Source organism: Engraulis encrasicolus, chromosome 14 (assembly GCF_034702125.1).
Source record: "Engraulis encrasicolus isolate BLACKSEA-1 chromosome 14, IST_EnEncr_1.0, whole genome shotgun sequence".
NCBI lineage: Eukaryota > Metazoa > Chordata > Actinopteri > Clupeiformes > Engraulidae > Engraulis > Engraulis encrasicolus.
In genome coordinates this window covers 55,169,605-55,189,821 of record NC_085870.1, presented here as the reverse complement: position 1 = coordinate 55,189,821, position 20,217 = coordinate 55,169,605, and the positions used below count along the sequence as shown (strand labels likewise).

The following is a 20,217-nucleotide window of genomic DNA, read 5'->3' as shown; positions in this document are numbered from 1 at the left end:
ATAACCCCCAAAACAAAAATGGAGTCTCTAAGACCTTTGGTTCACGAGATATTGAAGAAAAACAGATTAGCATAAATTAGGGTTAGCTATCATCAGCATTAGCATGACTGGCGTGCTACGACGACCCCCCAAAACAAATTTGGAGTCTCTACGACATTCGTTTCACAAGTTAATTTAGAACAAGTGTGACAGGCGGACAACAGATGCGTCCGTCTATTCCAGTTCCAACCTTTTGTCCACGTTGGTTGCTGGGGCAGCAACAGTGCTGAGTGAAAGGTGCCGAATGTGCAAGGCGGTTGGGAGATAGGCTTTCTGTTCCCTGCATCTGCTGTCTGGGGGTTAGGTGTTCTTCCCCCAGGTTCTGTCCTTCCTCCGCAGCCAGAGCCAAAAGCTCCCTTCCTCAACCTCCTCTGACAGTTCCTTTGTTGCCTTCTTAAGCCTCCTTTCGGTGACTCCCACGTCCTTTAGGAGGTGTATAGTCGACCACCCCATAAAGCCTCTGCATCCAACCTCCACTGGGTAGATGATAGTCCTCCAGCCCGCCTCCCGGCACTCAGCAGCCAGCTCAGAGTACTTGACTTTTTTTGCTCAAAGGCAGCCTCGATCCCTTCCTCCATTGGCACAGTGAGCTCAATGAGGGTCACCGTTCTTGCCTTTGTGGACCACGCCACTATGTCTGGTCGGAGAGATGTGCTGGTAATATCTGTGGGAAACAGAAGCTTCCTGTCCTTGGTGCATCTCCCCATCCTAGGCCTTCTCGACCTACCTGCACTCTGTCCATGATTTCCTTGTGCTGCAGCCGGCTTACAGCTTGGTCGACCTCGGTCTAGGCGTTCCACTTGCGGGCAGTCAGGACCCTGGCCTGACTGACTCGTCTGTGGACTCCCGAAGCTCATGGACCAACCTGGTCTTCTCATGCATGTAGCCCAACTGTAGTGACTTCAGTGGTAGTTGCAGCATATTTCTTCCGAAGAGGCCAGCTTCAGATATGCAACGTGACAACCCCAACCACTTTCGGATAAATGAGTTGGCTTTCCCATCCATGTTAGTCACGGTTGATGAGGGGATCTTGCTCATTTTCAGGGGCCACATTACCCTCTGGTAGAGTGTAAACTGGTAGCACCAAACCTTGTACTTCCCAGGGAGTTGGCTTTGGTCGATCCTTGCCAGGCCGTCACATAGCTGTTTCAAGACGGTTTTCCCCATCTATTTATCAGACAGTTCTGCGGTGTACTGCCTCCCCAGGCTTCTGATGGGTTGCTCGACAAGGAGTGGTATCTTCTCCCCTCCGACAAGACAGGTGGTGCAGTCGTTCCTGGCTCCTTTCCTAAGTGACAGGCTGCGAGACTTAGAGGGCTTGATCTTCATTCGGGCCCATGACATCAGCTCATCCATCTTCTTCAGCAGTCTTGTTGTACATGCTGCTGTCTGAAGGAAGGTGACGTCGTCCATGTAGCTCCTTAGTGGGGGAAGCCTCTGACCATTTGGCAGTTTGATCCCTTCGACCATTTGTCTTGCACCGATGAGAATGATCTCAAATGCTGCTACAAATAGTATTGGAGAAATGGCACATTCCATTGCGATTCCGACTTCAAGCCGTTGCCACCCAGTAGTGAAGTCTCTACGGAGAAGCAAATCTGCAGGTTGTTGAAATACTCTGCTACCAGGGTCTTGACACAGGTGGGCATGTGAAAGAAGTCCATGACGTAGTTGATCAGTTGGTGCGGGACTGATCCATACGCGTTGGCAAGGTCAAGCCAGATGACGTGCAGGTGAGTCTTCTCCCTCGTTGCCTTCTGAATCTGGTCCCAGATCATTGTGGAATGCTCTACGCATCCAGGGAATCCTGGCACCCCTGTTTTCTGACAGTTGGTATCAATATAGCCATTCTCAAGCAGGTAGCGGGTCATTCTTCTGGCTTGAACTGAGAAGAAGATTTTCCCTTCCAAGTTTAGTAGGGCGATGTTACAGAACTGGCTGATGTCCTTGGAGTTAATTTCCTTGGGGATGAAGACTGCTACCGCTCTTTGCCACTCAGATGGAATGATTTTCTTCTTCCAGGCAGTTCTCATTAGGTACCATAGCAGCTCTAGTACCTTGGGGCAGTTCTTATAGAGCTTGTAGGGGACTCCATCGGGGCCTGGTGCAGAAGAGGACCTGGCCTTCTCCATGACTTGCCTGACCTCGCTGAGCTTGGGAGGCATGATGTTAAACTCAGCTTTTGGCTGTGCAGGCTGGGGTACATACCTGTCCTTGCACGTCTGATATATAATGTCCCCAATCAGATTAAGCTTATTCTCCGCCCCTCCATGCAGTGATCCCTCTAGGGTCTTGATTAGGTCTGCATCCAGTGCTCGCCATGCCTCTGCTTCACTTGACTTTGGCCACTTAATCTTATTACTTCTTGCTGATTTCCTGGTCTCTGCGTTTGGCTCTGGTCGGTGCGAGGTGGTGAGGACAAGGTTTTCATGCTCACGTAAGGGCACGTTCTCCACCAGTGGAACTTCTTCCTCTGTTGCTCTCATGCCTCCAGCAACGTTGGGTCCATTGGCACTGTGGTTTTTGTCCTGGCTTTTGGTCCCTCTTGTCTCACCTGCTGTCGCAGTGCAAGGTTGCTGTTGGCCTTCTGGCCACACTTCGCTCTCCCCTAGTGGATCCAGACGCCTCTGAACGTGGTCACTTTCTCCCATCCACATTGACACCTCCGGAGGATTTTCTCCTCGTTTCCTGGAGCTCTGGTGTTCTCGACTCGGCTTCCGTTGCCGTCATCACTGTGTGGTCCGTCCTGTTGGGCCCATCTTCCATCCCACCTCTCGGAGGGCCCACAGGCTGTTGCTTCTTATGATTCTTCGTAGTTGGAGTTGGGCTTGCCTGTACTGAGGGAGCAGTGGTTTGGGTAACTAGCCGCCCACGCCCGGTGCGGTCTTTCCCTGCTGTCATCCAGTCCCTCCTGGACATCCTCCAGTCTTCCCTGGACTCCAACTGCCCAATTCACAGTAGTCACTGGGCTTGCCAGAACTTCAGGATTGTACAGGTAGCTGTTAATACCTGCTGGGCATTGCTGCCTGTCGCACCTCCTCCGGTGCCCATGGGTCAGCGAGAGAAAATAAGACTTGTGACACAAGCATCTTTATTGTATCAATTAACTTACCTGACTTTTGCCATCTGATATGCTCTCGCATACCATCTGGGACCTGCCCCCAACCGACGCCCTTGCAAATGAGCAATTTTTAAAAAAAACTCTTGTATATGATTGGACAAAGAATCTGTCCGTCATTTTGACTGACACGCCACTTCAGCCACTCCCGTTGACTCAATCCGTGACGTAGTTCAGAGCGACACCACGCAGACAAGACTTTTCATCACAACAAACATGGCGGCGGCTGGAAGTAAATGGAGTAAACTTTGAACATTATCCTATGTGCCGGGAATATCTAAGGATAAATGGTAATATCTGCAACCGCTAATGGATATTTGAAGAACTTCCCTACGGGAAAGGGTAAACCAACGCCCACCTGAACTTGATCGAAACTTGTGAAACTTCTCCGAAAAATCCTGTCGTGCCTGAAATGCCTGCTGTAACTTCTCAAGGTACGTACGGTAAGTCAACCTCTTGAATCTTGATGCAATAGTTGCTGTGAAGTCGTGCGCAAGCACAATATGACAATTGTTCATCCATACATATGTTAATATTGTTATTGGATATTGATTGGCGTCAGGGCATCTTCCTCTTAGCCTCTATGCTAATCTAAATGGTTGACTGCATTGCTATCTGTAGGCACACGTGAAATATGATAGGCTTGTTTCACTATCATTTGATTTATTTTATTTATTGATTCTTTTATTTCTTTGATTTCTTTATAACCTCGCTGGGATTATAACCTACACACATGCCCAACGGCAGAGGTGTTTAAAAGTGTCTACTTGCACTGTATTACAAACTATCACCATCATTAACAACAAGCCCTCTTCTCACAGATGCAGAAATGCAAAGCAGGGCCAAACATGCTGCATTCAATGAGTACGAAGACTGTGTGAGGAACGACCTAACAGCTCTCTTCCTGGTGGCAGCCATGGAGCACCTAGGGGCTTCATAAAGTGTCAGGTACGTCTGGAACAAAGATTTACATTACAACAAATGTATGGCCCCAGTTAAAGCTGGTGCCATGACAGTCTGTACATATTGGCTTTGTAAGATTACAGCTAAGATAACCATACTGCACATTTTGCATTCTCTATCTTTTTAAATGTGTCAACAGATATCCCTGACGGCTTCATACCTGACCACATAACCATGGGCTCTGAAGAGGGGAAAAAAGGAACAGGCTACATCCGGTAGTGGCCCGGGTGGTCGATAAATGCCATTTTCCACATGCAGTCCAGGAGGGAGACAGAATAACTATACTGTAGATTTGATATTTTTACAAGGCCTTTAGCCACACAGTGTGCCAATAGCGTACTGCTCGTAATTCTGCAGGTAAATTTCACTCTTTCGCATCGCTTAGCCCACAGCACCTTAACAACTTGAAGTCATCAATCTGAAGTCATTTTTAGAACATAGTTGTCCCAATCTCACTGAAACACAGCAGATTGGACCAGCAAGTCTATTGGACTCCTGCAGAAAATCATGGTGAACAGACAGACAAATGCACACTGGAGCACATCATGTTGCTAGTCACACAGGATATTTTCAGAGAGGCTGAGTTGTTTTCACCCCCCCAATCTAGTCATGACATTCTGATAAATGGCAAAAGCAGTAACCTGTGGCGCAGGATCAAAGCTAAATTGAAAGAGCGCCAAGACTATTATAAAATTGGTGGAGTAAATGCATGTACTGTAATAATGTATGTAAATAATTTTATTGTGTAATGTAACTAGTGTATATAAAATAACCCAGTGCAACTTTTTTTGTAAGATTCTGTTGTCTCTCTGTGAATGTATAAAAAAAAAAGCTTAAGGTATGCTGTGTCACTTGAAGTAAACAGTACGTTCAACACTAAACAGTCTACAATATTTCTTCCTTCTTTACATTTTTTAATCATTGCTGTTCAAAGAAAAAACATGGCAACAGTTTTCAAATGTGTAATTTTATTTACAGTTCTTCTATACAAAAACAGTCAGTCATCATACACATTTGTACAACAGCATGTACGAGGTTGCTGCCAAGCACTGCCAGCTACTACGCTGTGGTGTTTCACTGTCAAAATACTCATCCTTTTAAACAACATAACCTGGGATTCCCTGCACATGCAACACTTTGAAAACAGGAAGGTTGTTGGTTATGTACTACTATGAGTGTGTCTTAACATGCGACCTTGCCTCCTCCACTTGCGCTTGTCTCCTCGTCCCGCCTCCTGGCCCCTCCTCCGTGGAGAAAACGATAAAGTTTCCCAGCTGTCAGTCTAGCCACAACAACTTTTGAGAGACTGTTTTTCATTCACCATCCCAATTGCAAATGAGAAAAAGACTCTACGATTGAGCTTTTGCAAGATATTGAAATATAATGCTGTTGTCAGTGATGTCATCATGACGAGAAGCAAGTGGAGGAGGCAAGGTCGCATATTAAGACGCACTCTATATGCTAGATCAAAGATATAGGGACTAATGCTCCACTGTTGCTTCAATAAGCTGTGATCCAACCTAGTGCAAACTGTCCTGTTGGGTGGGCTCACTGTTGAATGGCACTCTCTCCATATTTAGCAGCTCTCTGTGTCCCATCTTCTGTGACTGCAGATGCTATTTAAGCCATGACAGGCATGTCTGGAGGACATGGTGCATGATGTTAACAGGTATACTAGACACCCACACTTAGCCTCCTAATGACAATTGGTGCAGGCCTACTTATTTACAAGAGTGACTCTCCTTCTTTGCTGTAATGTTGTTCTCCCAACCGAGCAGGAAGGCCTTTCATTCCTGGTGGTCAGAGAAGAGCTCAGTTTAAACAATACAGCAGATATTGAAAATGGTTCTTATGAAATCATTGACATGGGCAAATTTGTAACGTGTTGAGTCTGTGTAACATAAGCAGCTCACACAAAGAGGTCAAACCATTCTACTGGTTAGCTTGTTTAGCATAGTGAAACCCTTTGGATGTCAGTTTCACACACCACGAAATACAATGAAAGACGGCAGCAAACGATGTCAACCATTTCACAAGTTTGCTGAGTCATCTTTCAAGACCAGAAAGTCAACTCACAGTCACAAACAAACGCAAAGCAAATGTCTGTACACTACAGACAATGTATTTACACGGACAATGTGTACAGCAGAGTTAACAGAGTTTTTTGAAGATCACAGGGGGAAAACATGATGAAACTAACAGACATAATACAATGTTATGACCAAGACTTTGACGACACCTCTCCAAGTTAAGATTACAATGAGTAAACTACGGTAAACCTAGAAGGCCAGAATGTAAACTCACAACTACTAACGCAATGCACATGCCTGTGCTTCATAAATGAAAAAATGCATCAGGTTTATCAACAGTAGATGCTTAAACTTACCATTTGTAGGTGACGTGAACCTCATAGACAACGATGCCCAGTAGCTTCTTCTGGTAGAGGTTGGAGGATAGCATGGTCAGCCATTTGTCCTTCAGCCACGACTCGGGGCTACCGAAGACCAGCTGGCCTGGCAACGTCCCTGAAGGATGGCGTTGTCGTTTCTTCCTCCCAGTTCCATTGCCGTTAGACTCAGTTTTCCAGCCTCTCTGACTTGGTCCTCCATTAACGCAACCAGAGGGGACACCACAATAACGATGGGATCCTGCACTTTCCCCATTGCTTTAGCGACCAGTGGAGCCAGCTGATAAATCAAACTTTTGCCAAATCCGGTCGGAAGAAGCGCAACATCCTCGCCGCCAACAAACGCCTTAAGCGCCGTCATTTGTTCGTCTTTCAATGACTGAACATTTGGAAGACTAGACAATAGAGTGTAAATAGCCGAATACATTTCAGCGCACGGGTACTATGTTTGTTGTGTTCTGACTACACTGCTGTCGCTACTGCTTTACATCACATCCGCCCATAACTCCGCCCATCCATTCAAAGTTCCACCTGCGATTCATGATTGGCTATACACATTTCCCAACTCCAGTGGTCTCACTGCTTTTCAGATGGCTGTGTGAGGCATGGGAACGCCCCCGCGTGACGTAGCCGAACGCAGCCAGATGATGTAAATCAGGTTATCAATTAACAGGCAAACATAGGAAATACACATTCATAAACTACTTTACGTGAATGTACATACCTGCGTGGCACTTCCTCGCCGGCATACATGATCGCCACAGAATGCAGCCCCTCTGTCAAAGGCGTATAAGCCACAAAGTGGGTGTCGTCTCCATTAGCAGTCACTTCTACTGGCAGTGCCACACCTGTACACATATAGCAAAATCAAAATACATATCTACAGGGACTGGACAATGAAACCGAAACACCGGTCATTTTACTGTCATTAATTGCACATTGCACATAAATTGCATACTGCACAGAGGCAGATAGTTAAGTTCTTTTGGAAATAGACAGCACAATAACATATCTATACCACACAGGGGCACTGACTACCTTTTGGGGCTCTGGGCCTTTAAGAGGCGCTTTGAAAGAGAGATAGGAGAGGGAGCCAACCTAATGGGAGCCATTGTGGAAGAGCAGCCATGAGAAATGCTGATCTTGCATGCCGGCGTGAGAGACAGACATTGGAGATAGCCTGCTCTGAGCAGGTACCAATAGACTAGGGAGAATATTTTTGCTCAAAATATTGCAATGCACACAACATTATGGGTGACAAAATATGTCTAAAAATACTGACAAACAACTGTGGTTAGTAGAAAGGCTGAATGGCTAGTGACTCTGGAAAACCACTTGCCACTGTGGCCATTGAGAAAAAAAATGAGCAAAAAGTTAATGCCAAGCCCTGATATGGATGTTACGTTACCTTTGGGTCCTGTGACAGTGACAGAAAGAGGGGCAACCCCCGCCTTGCTGCAGTCCACAGTGAACGTCTGAGGGATTTTCGCCCTGATGCCAGAGGAGCCAATACCTGGACCAGAAACCTTCACTTTGCCGGCGTCTACCACATCCTTCACTTGCACTTTAAAAGGACTTCCTGTGAACCAGAGAGGGGACCATGTCACTAATTTGCAAGCCACAAGTAATCTCAAGACTCTCCAATCAAGTGCGAGTCAAGTCACAAGTTAAGACACATGTGACCAAGTCAAGTCCAACTCCAAGTCCAAGTCCAAGTCGTATTGCAGCCAAGTCCAAGTCCCATTTTTTCCATGTCCTCAACAAGCATTGCAAGCTAAAACGGTCAAGACCAAGTCAAGTCTCGAGTCAACAGCGTACAATCCCGAGTCAAGTCACATGTCATTCCCTGTAGAATGTTCGAATAAAATTCTAGAAGAACTGGGGGGAAATCCTTACTCCTCAAAATTAAAACTTGTGCTTTTCAGTGCCAGCCTGGGCAGAACCGCAGAACAGAACAGCAGGAATCTGGCAACATCAAGGGAGAAAAGGCTAAGACGGTGTGGATTAAGCGGGCAGTACCAAATGCAATTGACTGATTGCAAAAGCCAAACCCTCTAGTTATTGTTGCTACGTCGGTCAAAAACTTGAGCTGAAAGTATTCTTGCAGACACTACCCAGCCTTTACATAACAGATTTCAAACTTGATTAACATTTACATAAAATTTGTTTGTTTCTCATGGGTACTCCAGTTATGAGTTCTATCTTATTTCTGGCGTAACATGGCTCCAATATGCACAGTAGCAGTCAGAGCACTGTTCCATTAAAAAAAAGATGGTGGCTCATGGAGCCTTTGACACACAGATAGCCATTGACATAGTTCCAAAATAGTTCCAGAAAGTGAGCCTTGAACATAGAAAGTGCAGTAAAGGTAAATGTAATTCATTTGAATTCATTTTTATGTCATCTTCACTTATGTAGTTGTTCTGTGTTAGCCTCTAGCGAAAAGAATGCCCCTGCCTGAAATTATGTAAATCCATGTGAATCATGTCACCAAATGACTTCTGGTACCCTGGTTGTCTAAACTCTGAAATCCACAATCCTGACTGTAGACATTTATGTGTTCTTGTGCTAATTTCAGAAGATGGTGGCTACATGGATGTTACGTTGTTTATATTGCCTTTGGGTCCTATGAGAGTAACTGAGAGAGAATTACTTGTAATGTGTAGACCTCCAGGGACGCCTGCAGGTTTGAACAGAAGGGTACAAATTTTTATCTCAGACTGCGTCTGTCCGACGTGTAATCATGATTTTTTTTTTTTAAGGTGAGCGACAACAGTTGCAGAATCTCTGTGCTGAGGGGGAGTGGTCGCGGACAGAGACAAATTAGGCGGATGCAGAGGCTCTGCAACCGTCTGCACGAAAAAGCATAAATTAGGCTGTACGCCTCCAGGGGCAGATGTTGACCTCCATAGGTCTAATATTACTACTAGTGCTCCTACTGCTACTACAATTGATCGAGTTTTCCACTCATTTTACAGGCGTTTTTTAATTTTATGTGATTGTAATTTTTTCACGAAGCATTTGAAAAACATTACTCTGTCAAGGAAGACGCTCTTAGCTGTCTACGGCCAACCTAGCTTTTTGCCGACAGTAATAGCATACCTGCCGAGCTAATCAGGCAGTAGGAGAGCAGAGAAGACAACTTTCTATGGGAGAAACGGAGAGAGCAACCTCAAGTTAAAGCTGTGTTGGCATACAAGATCTTGCAGCCTTAAGATTTGGTCACGCCTTTCAGATTTATAGAACCACACATTCTCCATGTGCTAGTAGTCTTGATGTTGTGAAATTAGGCCATGTTAAAATCACTTGAAGAGTAACCCTTTTTAAGGACTATTATTACTGTGGTGTGTGTGTGTGTGTGTGTGTGTGTGTGTGTGTGTGTGTGTGTGTGTGTGTGTGTGTGTGTGTGTGTGTGTGTGTGTGTGTGTGTGTGTGTGTGTGTGTGTGTGTGTGTGTGTGTGTGTGTGTGTGTGTGCACTTTCTCACATGAACCTCGGACAACTGGTGACGTATGGCAACCTCTAGAGCAGGTGTGTGTGTGTGTGTGTGTGTGTGTGTGTGTGTGTGTGTGTGTGTGTGTGTGTGTGTGTGTGTGTGTGTGTGTGTGTGTGTGTGTGTGTGTGTGTGTGTGTGTGTGTGTGTGTGTGTTCCTCAGGAACAACTATACAAGCATACCCCTGTCCCACTGGTTCAACTCATCCACAAACCACTTTTCAGGAATTTCCAACACCCCAGACATCATTTGCATATCACAAGAGGAAAGAATAGTCATACTCTTTGAAGTAGCCTGTGCCTTTGACCTGTTCATGGAGGAATCTTAGGCCTACTGTACAAAAAAACTCAAATGCCATCCTCTAACATCTGCAAATGAAAGCTGTGGCTATAAATGTGCATAGGCTGTTGGTCGGTGGACTCAACATCAGTGGACTAAATAAAAGAAGAGCCAGACAGCTGGCTAAATACTGCTCAAAATCTGCAGTTAAAGGGAGCATGTTCATCTGGAAAAGGAAGATGTTTCCTGTATCCTTAAAAGTACACTGTGCAGGAAATGGTCGAAAAAGGTACTGCAACTATTCTGCTCATTGAAACTGTATTGCCCATTGCCAAATTTGATATTTTCATGAAAGTTTACAAGGTAATAACCTCATATTTTCTAGTATGGCCCAAGTACAGTCATTTTTGCAGCTAAAAATGGCTATTTCTGGAAATTCAAAATGGCGGACAATGGAGAAGATCCCCGTTTTAATGTATGAAAAGTGCAATTTTTCCCAGTCATAATGAATACTTAGAATGTGATGGTGGTGGCAAGTATTCATGAAAAAGGTAACATTAGTGAATAGGTAGCATGAATTCTGGAAATAAACAACTACAATTCTTGCACAGTGTACCTTTAATGATGCATTCTCATACTGAGATGTGTTTTTAGGTCAAAATAGTTGTTGGATCATTCATCATATTTGGTTCCTATTGATATTAACTTGTAATGTGGAATCAAATAAAGTACATAAAATGTATAAAGTGTGTGTGTGTGTGTGTGTGTGTGTGTGTGTGTGTGTGTGTGTGTGTGTGTGTGTGTGTGTGTGTGTGTGTGTGTGTGTGTGTGTGTGTGTGTGTGTGTGTGTGTGTGTGTGTGTGTGTGTGTGTGTGTGTGTGTGTATGTGTGTGTGTGTTTTTAAGGCGTTTGGAGTCAACTTCATAGTTGTGATACTGGGTAACATAATTACATGTTGTATTGCGGTGGTCGCGTAACAGCGGACTCCGGTCGGGGTCTGGACCCAGAAACGATTCTGTGCGGACCCAAGACCAATCCAATAATGTCAAGAGAGAATAGACTACTGTGTTATTTTTGAGGCTTCTATTCTGACGGACAGCCATGCCTATTGACAGTGCGTGCTGTTACCATGACAAACTTCAGTCATTTGAGCCAATCAAATCTTAAATGAATCCCTGGCACCGCATCTCACTTGCTTTGCCGAGTCTGATCAGCGCACTGCGCGGGAGGCGCTGCGCCGATGAGCAGAGAAGATTAGAATCGTCTCGCAAGTCAATGGAAGCAGCGGCTGAGTTTCAACCAAGAACCACTTTCCGAATGAACAGAGAGAAATGCGTGTCGTTCTTTCAGACAAACATTTCCAAACCCATGCACCTCGTATGCTCCGAAAACATGGCATTTACATCGCGCCACTATGAAGAAAACTTTTTAAACAATCATGCAAGCAGCCAGATAGGACAGCCATAACTAACAGCCAAATCACGTGTCAGTTGACTGACACTAAACTGGATGAAGGAGAATCTCCACCAGCAAACAAACGTTTCTTAAAAAGTGGGGTTTGAGGCGAGAGTCAATTAAAGTGTTTTCGCAGATTAGGATAGTTGGGAACTTGGGAATTGCAACCTTGCTTTCGTTAGGTATGAGTTTCGCTCAGCTTCGTGAGCTACACTGAAAATTCTGAGATCGACAAATAAAATTGTCTCATCTGCGCACCATCTCCGCTTCCCTTTCCTGTGCGCGTGCTTGCGTGTGACTTGGTTAGGGAGAGAGATGTAAAGGCCTCCAACAGTGACAACAGTGGCTAGCTATTATGGCTAATGAACACAGCCCCATTATTTCGTTTGGCCACTCCAATAACTTCAGTAGTCGCTGTGAAGGTGCCCGTCTATTTTTATTTAATTAATTTATTATTATTATTTTACTGCAGAGCCCGTCACCAGACAGTTCTGGGATGAAGCAGTTTCATCCTGAGGTGGACATGGCTATCTGTAGGCTACTATAGTATTGGCTTGATGTCTGTTGCCTACAACAACAAAAATTGCAGGGGGAATTGCAAATGTAGAAGAGATAGAGAAAAACATCAACATCTTGCAACATGTTGCCCAGCCTTAGTTATGACATCACTAACTCCAACTCCATCAACTCACCAACTCATCACTGATTAATGCATTAATTCCACGAAGCGTAAGAAAGTCACAAAGGCAGTTTACTGTGCTGTCCGTAATTTTACCAAACGAAAAAAGTATCCACATAGAGGAAAACAAGTCTGGAGTTTCAATAGTAGTAACAATGCGAGAATCAGAAACAAGCCATCAGTAGGCTATAAGGGGAGAAGTGGGGACTGCATTTTTTGTGGCTTTTCAAAAACTCACAATGCATAGAATCAGATGGTAGCCCCTTGACACTGTAATAAAAGCCGCCTTGAACGCATTTGGAGAAGCCTACTTCGACTTCGACGCATTGATACCTTCACTGCCAGTCCTCTCGCACGAAGGGAAAAGGGGAGGGGGGAAGGGAGGGGACTAGGATTGAAGGTATCAATGCATCAAAGTACTCTGAATGTGTTACTAAGCCTTTCATTAGAGTGCCATTTCTTTATCTAGGTAGGAAATCGCAAAATTTCATTTTGCAACAACTTTTGGATCGGTTTACTAGTCGTGCAGGGATATTTAAATAGGGAACACGTCGAACAATTTGGTCACTTCTAACTTAAGGCAACTAATGCTGTCCGTAGGCAAAGCTGAGCCAAACTAATGCTAACGAGTTTGGGCCTGCACGTTGCTAAAGTGGGGGCGCGTCCGAAGACGAGGCAGGTCGGGAGGAGCTCATCTCAGGTCAGAGAAGAACATACTTTATTATTGGAACACGGTGGACAGTTCCTTTAAAACATGGGTAGAGTGTTGGGACTGGATTCTGTTGCCCACAGATAGAACGCGAACGCTGACTGTGTTGTGTGAAAGGGACACGTTAAGCAAACGCAAATGTCTGGTATAAATGCACTGTGAAGCATGATTCGGACGGGACTTTTATTACCTATGGACCCCCGCTAATTCGGAAAAATTATGGAGAATGTCTGTTCTTAGTCCTGTGCGAATGTGCCATGTCCGTGATTTCTGAAGTAAGCCTAATAATTCCATCGCGGATTACGAGGCGTCCATAGGTAATATTTATCCCGTGCAAAGTCTGAGGCCATCACTGCTCCTCCCCGTGGCCAAAAAAGAGATTACATGCCAGTTTCCAGCGAGGCGTGATTTCACGCATTGAATTCAAATAACAATAGAATCCTGCCGCGCCCCCAGCGACGGTCCAGCCGAGACCCAGCGAAGACCCTTCAGAAAGAGAAACAGCGAAGACCCTTCCATGGAAAGTGGAAACAAAATAAACGCCTCCTACTGTACTATTACTGCTATATTGATGTGCGTTACCTTTTAATCCTAGCAGACTAGGGGTGTAACGGTACACAGAAATCACGGTTTGGTACGTACCTCGGTTTTTGAGGTCACGGTTCGGTACGTTTTTGGTACAGTATATGGTAAAACAAAATTGCGAAACCATTTTCTTCCTCAGTGCGTGGTTTATTGCACCACAAACTGTCAAAATAACCAATAAAATAAATATATTCAAAGTGCTGCATTTTATTAATAAGCTAAATTATTTTTTTAAACACTATCCCTATTTACAGTGGAATTTAATTAATTCTTAGTTTAATTTCTTACATTTTAATGAATTCATTATAAACAGTAGGTTAAACAAAACCTTTCAAAATGTTTAAAATGGTTAATGTTATGTAGGGAAGTTAACAGAAGTAGAACTCATAGCAAAGGTTGTCATTAGATCAAATGTGTACTGTCGCTTTAAGGACGCAGACTGCAAACTCGGTTTCCATAGCGACTTTAGACTCCACTTGCGTTTCTCTCAGAGCTAGTGAAGGGCATGGCGATTCTTTCCCACCAGTTCGTTCTCTTCGTTCAGTTCTGCTGAGGAATTTGTTCGTTCAGAGTTCGTTCACTCGTTCATTTTAATTACGTCATGCCACAATGCTAGAGAGCAAGGGGTGAATGTCGAGCGAACTAGTTCAGTGAACGAGAGGAGGAGGGGAGCATTCTTACTTTGCCTGTGTGCTTCTCTTGTCCAAACATATCAACTTAACTCATTTTGCCTAGTAATATTATTTATTTAACAGCAGCACACATTTAAAAAAAGCTCAATTACCAAAATAACCAAAAAGTATGCCTTCGTCTCTGCCACGTTAAGTTGTTTATTCGTGGTCATGGAGACTGTTGCTATGCGCCCAGGCTGGTCTCGTTCGCGGGCTGAACACAATTCGTTCTGGCTGTGCTGTGTAGATCTAAGGTGCTCCTGTAACCTATTTTGCAGATTAAATGTATTTATTGAACAGTAGCACCCATTAAAAAAGAATAAAAGATCATTTACAACTTGCATTTCCAACTAGAAGTATGCCTTTGTCTCTGCCACGTTAACTTGTGTATTCGTGGTCATGGAAACCATTGGCTGCAGTTCACTGGCTCCTCGTTCACGAACGAGAGCTCAGCTCGTTCAGAGCTGTGAACTGTGGACTAGGTGAGCTGCTGCGCTCTAAATTATGAACTAAATACCTGGTATGTGTAAAAGCTCTGATAATATTAAGCTATCACATTAAGAGATAAAGTGGCACACCTTTGTGCAGTCTTAAAAGCTTGTTGGATGACCACTTCTGCTACTGTCTGACTGACTAGTGACAGAGACCGGTGATTCACCAATGAACGAAGTGAACGAGAGGTGGGGAACTAGTTCGCTTCGTTCACTTCAAAGACTCGTTCAAAACGACCGGTTCGTTCGTGAACGACACATTACTACTCAGAGCTTGTAGAAAACAAACGTCTTCTCTCTGTACTCCGGCAGACATGTGGACCTTTTTATGTCACTAGTTGTTATTTTAATTAGTTCATGTGTGTTTTGATACTGTTAAGACGAAGATTAAAGCTCAACTATCAATTCAAGACGTTGTCAAATGAATTTACTGATAATACACGGGCATTGCAGTGAAAACTAGTACTTTGGGTGGGACATTTCATCAGTGTAAGTAGTAGCACTTTCAAAAGTTCTCACAAAGCACAATCCTCTATTTCCCCGCACAAGACATTGCTGTGCACCCTGCTTATATTGCTGTGCAGTCGCTGGACAGTGGGAAATTTACCCCAACCTCGTTTGCTCTCCTGACCACTGTTCCATGTCGTTTGAAAACGATTTGGCGCGTTGCATATCACCAAGTTTTAGTGATTTTGTTTAGTGCATATTTTAGTGAGAGGGAACCATAGCCTACGTCAAGCCCTTGCTGGTTGCTAGCAGTACACTTTTCCACTAAGCTACTCCTCCAATCGGGCACAGGTCCTCCTGCTGCTGTAGCGGCAGCAGGCAGTAAAAACATAAACATATAACATATTACCGTACCGTTCGGTACAGCACTGTACCGTGCTGAAGGTCATTTCGGTTTGGTTCGGTACGAATACAGTGCACCGTTACGGGCCTATAGCAGACAGAGGATTACCTGTGATGTGATGACCTCCATAGGTAATGTTGATGTCGTACAGACCGGCCACATAAGGGGTGTATTCTACATTGCAGCTCCCGTCTTTGTTGTCTTTGCACGACATCTTGGACTCAGAGGGTCCCTCAATGGTGATGCCTAGCCCTCCTATTCCAGCTCCTCTGATGACACAGAAAAGGTAAAGCACATTCAGTTAGGGATGCAAATTATCCATTAATTAATTAACTGTTTGTTGATTGACCTTGTCAATTGATGATTAATTGATAAGCACACACTCCAAAAAAATATTAAAAGTCGACTTCAGTCAATTAATCAAGTGTGAAAGTGTTGACCCTCCTATTCCAGCTCCTCTGTTGAGACAGGGAAATTATAATTATAATTATATAATAATTATACTAATTATGCTTTTGAAGGCAGCATCAAGTGTGTCAGCATTTACTTGGAGTAAGAAGCATCAGCATGTTGAGACAGGGAAAGAACATTCAATATAATTTTAAAGGCAGCATTAAAGGTGCACTGTGTAAGAATTTTAGTTGTTTATTTCCAGAATTCATGCTACCCATTCACTAATGTTACTTTTTTCATGAATACTTACCACCATTGAATTCTAAGTTTTCATTATGACAGATTTTTTTTTTTTTTTTTTTTTTTTGCATTTTTCTGACATGAAAAGGGGGGTCTTCTCCATGGTCCACCATTTTGAATTTCCAGAAATAGACATTTCAGCTGCAGAAATTACTGTACTTTGGCCATCCTAGTAAATATTAGTTTATTACTTATAAAACATTCAAGAAAATATCAAATTCGGCAATAGGCAACCCAGTTTCAATGAACAGCATACAGGTACAGACCATATAATTAGAATATCATGAAAAAGTTTATTTATTTCCATAATTCCATCAATAATGTTCAACTTGGATGGATTGTAGATGCAATGGATTGTAGATGCATTGCCCACATTTTCAACTATTTCAAATCATTCATTTGTTTATTTTTTACTTATTTTGGCCTTCCAGCTCCAAAAAAACATGAATTGAGGAATTGACATTATTAGAATATTGTAATAAAATCACAATATTCTTCAGAAAAAAAGAAAGAAATTCGGGTCATATCAAATCAGTTGAAATTTGGTACTTTATGTAACGTGTGACAGAGGTGTTCCTGCACAGTCCGTCCCCCTCGAGGACGCGAACCTGTCACCTCGTCAACTACGACGGTCCGGAAATGGGAGTCACAGTACGATACCGCTGGGCTACAGGCCCAATACTCCAGCCCAACGGCATTGACACTGTATGAGGCTTTCGGGAGGGAGGTTTTACTAACGTTCCACGCCAATTCTGTTAGTTAGCCTCAGTTACACTCTCCCCTTTAAACCTCACTCCCATCCTGGGTCATCTGCACCACTGTGACAGAGGTGTTCCTGCACGGTCCGTCCCAGGCCCTGTTTGTGCACTGGCAAAGTTCTCTTTGCCTCGTTTTACATGTCAACAACCCAGCGACTCTGTGGAATGAAGTATTGAGCAACTTTGAGCCTCGTAAATGGGTAGAAAGTAGAGATTTATAACGATGACCAGTGTTGAGGGTACTTTCATGCGTTTGTTTCAGTAACCTAACGCTTTAGTAACCTAGAGTAACCTAACGCTTTAGTTTTGTGAATTCAGTAATCAGTAACTAGTTACTTTCCAAAATAAGGATCGTTACTGCGTAACTTTAAGAATTTCCCCCGCTAACAAAGAGTCGGCTTTCCTGCATTTAGACAGATATGCAGCTGCTTGTGGATGGATATGTGTCCGAGACATGGCGTTGTAGACGATGCGTCTGTGCCCTGTTGACCGGTTTGCCTGTGTCTGTGTGTGTGTGTGTGTGGGGGGGCGCACCTGTGTGTGTAGGCGACGTATGTTTGCGTATAATCCCCGACTGGGAAAGAAAGGAAAAGAAGAGAGAGGAGGAGGAGAGAGAGGGGGACACGCACACACACACACGGAGCCGGGGGAGGGGCATCAAGAGTGGTTGAAAAGCGATCCATACATACAACGGAAGGGGGTAATAGACAGGCTATATCTAATTAACACTTAAGATCAAGTCCACACAAAGCATATACATGCACGCCATGGAAATTAAGCATGCTGGTAAAGCAATTGCTTAATAGTCAGGCTATTTGAGGTGGAGGAGATGCTGACATCAAAACGGTGGTCTCACTATAGGGAATGCTGGTCATTGACAAGCACAGCATTGCCCACAGCGTTTTGGTGAATGCGGGAGGATAAAAAAAAAAAAGATTCCGTCGAGCTTAAACAAAGCACTTAAAAAAAAAAAACAGGACCAACACGTAACGCATTCAATAACAATGGGGAACACAGCAGTATTAATGAAATAACGATGAGAGGACATCTTTGAAATATCCCTTCTGAACTACATTCAATCATGTGACCAATGTAGATGTTTCAGTTGAGTATGAAAAAATCATAAATCACTGCAAAGCATTGTCAAAATCAAAAATCATAGAGTTATTGTTTTTCCGGTCCGTGTACTTTTTCGTTCATTCATTATTCTATTTTGGAATGAAATATGAAATTCAAAAAAGGGTGCAATTTATTGTGATTAAAGCAATACACGCAGAAATGGCTGTATTTTGTTTTCTGCATGTGTTACTTTATACCATAATAGCATTATAAAAAAAGACAACATTTTTGATCGTTTTTCAATTTGTGATATTTGACTATTCATTTATTGAATTTCATTTGACTGACCCCTTCCTCTCCATTTACCCGGAAGGAAAGTTTGCCGTCTGAGTCGCATCAGAAAAGGTCTAGCTAGCGACCAAACGACACACAGAACAGTAGCTGGAGCCAGAGACACAACAGGAAAATAATAGAATGATGAAAAGCATATTTTTGAGATGTGCAAGCTAGTAGGCCTATGCGCAGCAGGCGTTGGTTAGTCCTGTATTGGAGCGTGCGTCCGCCTTATAAAATAGAGATAAAATTCCCTTTATGTTATGGACTCAACTTTATAGCCTAAATAAAGTGTCTGGAATCAATAACCTATTATACCCTTTCCCATGTAGTAATATGCATTAGGGAGCAAACAGTCCAAAGCAGTGTTCTCGCGCAAACTGTTGCGTATTCTGGCAAGTCAAGTCAAGCTGAAGCGCACACTCTCCATATCAAGTTTTACGCACGTTGAATACATACACATTTCACTTTGGTGTATTTGGAACATTAGTGATACTGTTGGAAAGCAATATGTCCGGGTCGATACACCTAAAGGTTGGAGATGAACTGGGAAACTGATGCTGATCGTCAGAACTGTCAATGTTCTCAATGACAGTTGGTCAACCCCTTCCTGTCGAAGATATCTGTCCCGGTGTGGTAGCTTTTGTGATACGCACCGGATTCTCATGCGCCCTGTATCTGCTTGTAGGGTAGACCGAGTAAAGTTAAGTACAGGGTACAGTTGAGGTCAATCAAATATAGGCCTACCTGTGTAACTCTGATCTAATTCCAAAGTGTAGGCGTAACATAAATGACAGTCCCAAAACATTTGGTGACCATAGGGAGGGAAAGTAATCTCATCGCCCCCTGCTGGCAACGTTCCAACCCCCTGCAACAAATGAATGTTTTTTTTCTTTGAAAAATTACATCTCGGCCCTGACGACGAAGTAGAAGTAGTGGCAGTCATATTATGGGCATGTTGGCCCGTTTTATCGAACCAGGTGGTAAAATGTTCGGTTTTTCACTGATCTGAGCTGATTTTAATATTCTTTAAAAAGCTAATACAGAACTACACTGACTGGCATGTGTGGCTTGTTTACTCCATGTAATTAGCATAGCCAAATTAGCATAGCCAAACATGAGCCAGAGAGGTGGTTACTCGTCACCACAGAAGCCATCATATCTACTAGAGAATTTAAAACCATACCAAAATGATCGCGTGTATATATGTGTAATAAGAAGACAATGTGGAACTCGTAGGATTACAAGAATGTGAAGATATGCGAAGAACTTGCGTTCGTTCGCGTTCATTTGTTTCTCTGTGTTGTCAACGAGGCGCGAAGCACAGCATGCTGGGAGCTGTAGTCCGTTTCCGACCAGATTGGCACAATTTCTATTTTTCTTAAAAGGGCAAAAAATGACTTGAGATTTTCACAGGTAGTAGTTCATGCTATTGTGTACGCTGAAAAATGTGTCTGGTGTTATAGTTCCAAGTCATATCTTTGTGGGATTTTTTTTAAAAACTTGTCTATGGGAGTTTCAATAGGATCACCCTGGTGTTTGGAACGTAACCGCTAGGATCGCTGTTTTCCACTTTCCCTCCCAATTACCATATCTAAGATTGTGTAATCTCTGTTTATGTTGACATTCGGCTCC

At 43.6% G+C, this 20,217-nt stretch overlaps 1 protein-coding gene across 4 annotated transcripts in view; it reads right to left on the bottom strand.

Moving 5' to 3' along the window:
* The window catches only part of flnbl (filamin B, like), a 249,417-nt gene that overhangs the window by 91,408 nt on the left and 137,792 nt on the right, over positions 1–20,217 (bottom strand). For all 4 annotated transcript variants that reach the window (XM_063216182.1, XM_063216181.1, XM_063216183.1 and 1 more), the window contains exons 27-29: positions 15,848–16,008; positions 7,936–8,106; positions 7,252–7,375 (exon numbers count right to left, since the gene is read on the bottom strand). In XM_063216182.1, coding sequence (XP_063072252.1) covers positions 7,252–7,375; positions 7,936–8,106; positions 15,848–16,008 — 456 coding nt within the window. The remainder of the gene's footprint in view (positions 1–7,251; positions 7,376–7,935; positions 8,107–15,847; positions 16,009–20,217) is intronic.